The 3,194-nt window shown below is 58.9% G+C and overlaps 1 protein-coding gene across 1 annotated transcript; it reads left to right on the top strand.

Annotated features, from left to right (window-relative positions):
- Window positions 1-377: 377 nt before the first annotated feature.
- Window positions 378-2,574, top strand: DDIT4 (DNA damage inducible transcript 4). Its single transcript, XM_025850125.2, has 3 exons — window positions 378-537; window positions 665-926; window positions 1,213-2,574. The coding sequence occupies exons 2-3, from the start codon at window positions 725-727 to the stop codon at window positions 1,704-1,706; spliced, it is 696 nt and encodes a 231-aa protein (XP_025705910.1). The 5' UTR covers window positions 378-537; window positions 665-724; the 3' UTR covers window positions 1,707-2,574.
- Window positions 2,575-3,194: the final 620 nt, after the last annotated feature.

Here is a 3,194-nt window from a genome sequence, read left to right as displayed (position 1 = left end):
TTCCCGGCCCGCCGCCCCCTCAAGTTCCCCTGGCTTTCTCCCCGCGCGGTCACGGCTACCCCCTCCCCCAGCAACAGGACCCTATAATAAACAAGTCTTTCCTTGATCCTCCCCTGCCGCGAGCGCCCTCGGGGACCTTGGCAGCTGCAGCCGCCGCGGATCCCTTCCAGAAAGGGGGCGTGGCCGCGGCTCGGGGTTCGGCTGGGAGAGTTCTGGGGCTCGACGGGGGCGGGGCCAGGCCTCTGTCACTGGGCAGGAGAGAACGTTGCGAACGTGCGCCCCGAGCACATTGGCTGAGGGGAGCCACACTCCCGGATCTGGATTGGGCCGCGGCGCCGAGGGGGGGCGTGGCCTCTCCGCACTAGTCCTTATAGGCCTCTCGGTCCTGGTGCTAGGGACCGCGGCAGGCCAAGGGGGAGGTGCGGGTGGGTAGAAGGGACAGGTCTGGGCTGCGCTCGGGGGTTGGTACCAGTTCGCGGACCCATTCAAGCGGCAGTAGGCACTTGTCCTAACAGTTCTCGCCGACGGAGCCAGCTGGTAAGTGTCCCTTCTGTGTGTGTGCTGATCCTTGCGTGGGAAGGCCTCAGTCCTGCGGGTTCCTAGCGCTCTCAGTCTGGTCCAGCCCCCAGACTGACGCCGGGTCCGTGCCCCTCATGTCTTACAGCGTTTTCTGCGGTCCCGCATCCAGAGATCCTCTGCAAACGTCCTGGCGTTCGTCCTCATCATGCCTAGCCTTTGGGATCGCTTCTCGTCGTCGTCCTCCTCTTCATCTTCGTCCTTGTCCCGAACTCCCACCCCAGATCAGCCGCCCCGTTCAGCCTGGGGGTCGGCGGCCCGAGAAGAGGGGCTTGGCCGCTGCGCGAGCCTGGAGAGCTCGGACTGTGAGTCCCTGGACAGCAGCAACAGTGGCTTTGGGCCGGAGGAAGGTAAGCCGTGGGCGGAGACTGGACTCGTCGACTCTTGCGGGGCCGGGGAGGTGGGAAAACGCAGCTCTGCAAGGAGTCAGCGCCGCCTTGGCTTCCTATCCCATCGGAACCCCGGTTTCGGATGGGGCGGCGGGATGGAGGAACAGGGATTGGAGTATAGGGTTCGAGCGCGGCGCAGAAACTGAGGCACGGAGGGGGAAGGCAGTGCGTTGGTTTCTTAAAGAAACAGCACCTCCCCTTTTCGGAGCTGCTCTTACACCCTTTTCCTGTGTGCTCTCCCGGCCAGACTCGGCATACCTGGATGGGGTGTCGCTGCCCGACTTCGAGCTGCTCAGCGACCCTGAGGATGAGCACTTGTGTGCCACCCTGATGCAGCTGCTGCAGGAGAGCCTGTCCCAGGCGCGGCTGGGCTCGCGGCGCCCCGCGCGCCTGCTGATGCCGGGCCAGCTGGTGAGCCAGGTGGGCAAGGAACTCCTGCGCCTGGCCTACAGCGAGCCGTGCGGCCTGCGGGGGGCGCTGCTGGACGTCTGCGTGGAGCAAGGCAGGAGCTGCCACCGCGTCGGCCAGCTGGCCCTCGATCCAAGCCTGGTGCCCACCTTCCAGCTGACCCTCGTGCTGCGCCTGGACTCACGCCTCTGGCCTAAGATCCAGGGGCTGTTCAGCTCCGCCAACTCTACCTTCGTGCCGGGCTTCAGCCAGTCCCTGACGCTGAGCACGGGCTTCCGAGTCATCAAGAAAAAGCTGTACAGCTCGGAGCAGCTGCTCATTGAGGAGTGTTGAACTTGGGCCTTGGGGGGGCGGTGGGGGGGCGACCCTGATCCCATGGCAGAGACAACTGAACTTCTGAGGTGATCATTGGCAGGCAGGAGTTGAGGGACTGAGACCTGTCGTTAGAAAACTGACAACAGCCACCTGAGGAAAGGTTGAGGTGGTGGGGAACACTGTGTTTCCATGGAAGCTCGCTGAGGTGTGCAGGTGGCTCCCGGCTGGGGGTGTATGCCCCTCAGTGCTGTAGCATGAAACAAAGGCTTAGGGGCCGACCGGGCTTCTGGCTGGATGTGTATGTAGCATGTACCTTATTATTTTTATCGTTACTGACAGTTATGATGACAGTGGTGTGACAGAGCCAGGTGAGCAGCTGGGCTGCACTGGCCTCCGCAAGGGGTGTGTGCTCCCGGCAGCGGCCCTGGTGGGAGGGGGGAGGTCAAGGTGGTTTGTGTATCTCACGGTCTAAAGGGGCCAAATGTGTTCTTTGTTTTTGTAGCTTTTGTGTGGTTTTTTTTTTTTTTTTTTTTTGATCAGAGCTTCACTACTGACCTGTCCTAGGCAGCTATCTTACAGACTCATGAATGTAAGGAGGAAGGGGTGGTGTGGGGATCACTTGGGGATCTTTGACACCTGAAGAAAAACTACACCTGGGAGCTGCGTTTGCCCATCCCCCGCTGTGTACTGAGGAATGGAGCTGTGAGGGGATGGGGTGGGATTGGGGTGGGGGCTGGAACCCCGCCCCCCCCACAGGAGTGTCATCTGGGTCTTCCATCTAGAACTGTTTACATGAAGAAACTCGTTGTTCATGAATACACTTGATGTTCAAGTATTAAGACCTATGCAATATTTTTTACTTTTCTAATAAAAATGTTTGTTAAAATGGTTGAGTCTCCTTGGGGCTGTGAAATAAAAGGAGGGGGAGGAGGGCCGGTAAAAGGCAAGTTTCGGCAGACTCGGGTCCACCTGTGTGTTTCTCTGTCCTTTTCCGGGGCTGCCTGCCAGCCTGGTAATGGAGGTATGTGGATTGTGTGCCATCTGTGCCAAGAACCCTGGCTGCCTTGGCTCTGTGCGGGCTGATGCTACCAGGGGAAATCGCTGGAAAGCCCTGGAAGGCGAGGAGTGAGTGAGACCTCCCACTGAGCCAGAGTCTCAGTAGGGAGAGCTCACCTGGTTGCCCTGGGTTAGAAGGCCCAGGTACAGGGCTCCCTGAGCCCAAGGCACTTAAGAGGAACTAGAAGGACTATAAAAAATGTTTTTCTTTCTGTGAAAAAGTCACAGTCCATTTGTTACATGGTCATGAAAATTACAAAATTGATCTCTGAATGTAAAAGGCTAGGGAGCAGGAGTACCAAGAAACAGAGTTAGTCCCAGCCTCTTATTAGACAAGGAACCTGGGGCTCTGAGGGGCATGACCTGCAACTGGGAGGTGTGGCCCTGGCAGGTGCAGAATGAAACACACACACACACACACACACACACACACACACACACACACACACA

The sequence above is a fragment of the Callorhinus ursinus genome, unplaced genomic scaffold (genome assembly GCF_003265705.2).
Source record: "Callorhinus ursinus isolate GAN/ISIS: 27379988/994484 unplaced genomic scaffold, GSC_fseal_2.0 scaffold31, whole genome shotgun sequence".
Lineage (NCBI taxonomy): Eukaryota > Metazoa > Chordata > Mammalia > Carnivora > Otariidae > Callorhinus > Callorhinus ursinus.
The sequence above is the reverse complement of the archived record's forward strand: the minus strand, read 5'-3'. Positions and strand labels throughout refer to the sequence as shown.

Excerpts from the sequence above, each read along its gene's own strand:
- DDIT4 (XM_025850125.2), top strand. The coding sequence starts at position 725 with ATGCCTAGCCTTTGGGATCGCTTCTCGTCGTCGTCCTCCTCTTCATCT. Across the intron at positions 927-1,212 it reads TGGCTTTGGGCCGGAGGAAG|ACTCGGCATACCTGGATGGG; the intron begins GTAAGCCGTGGG and ends TCTCCCGGCCAG.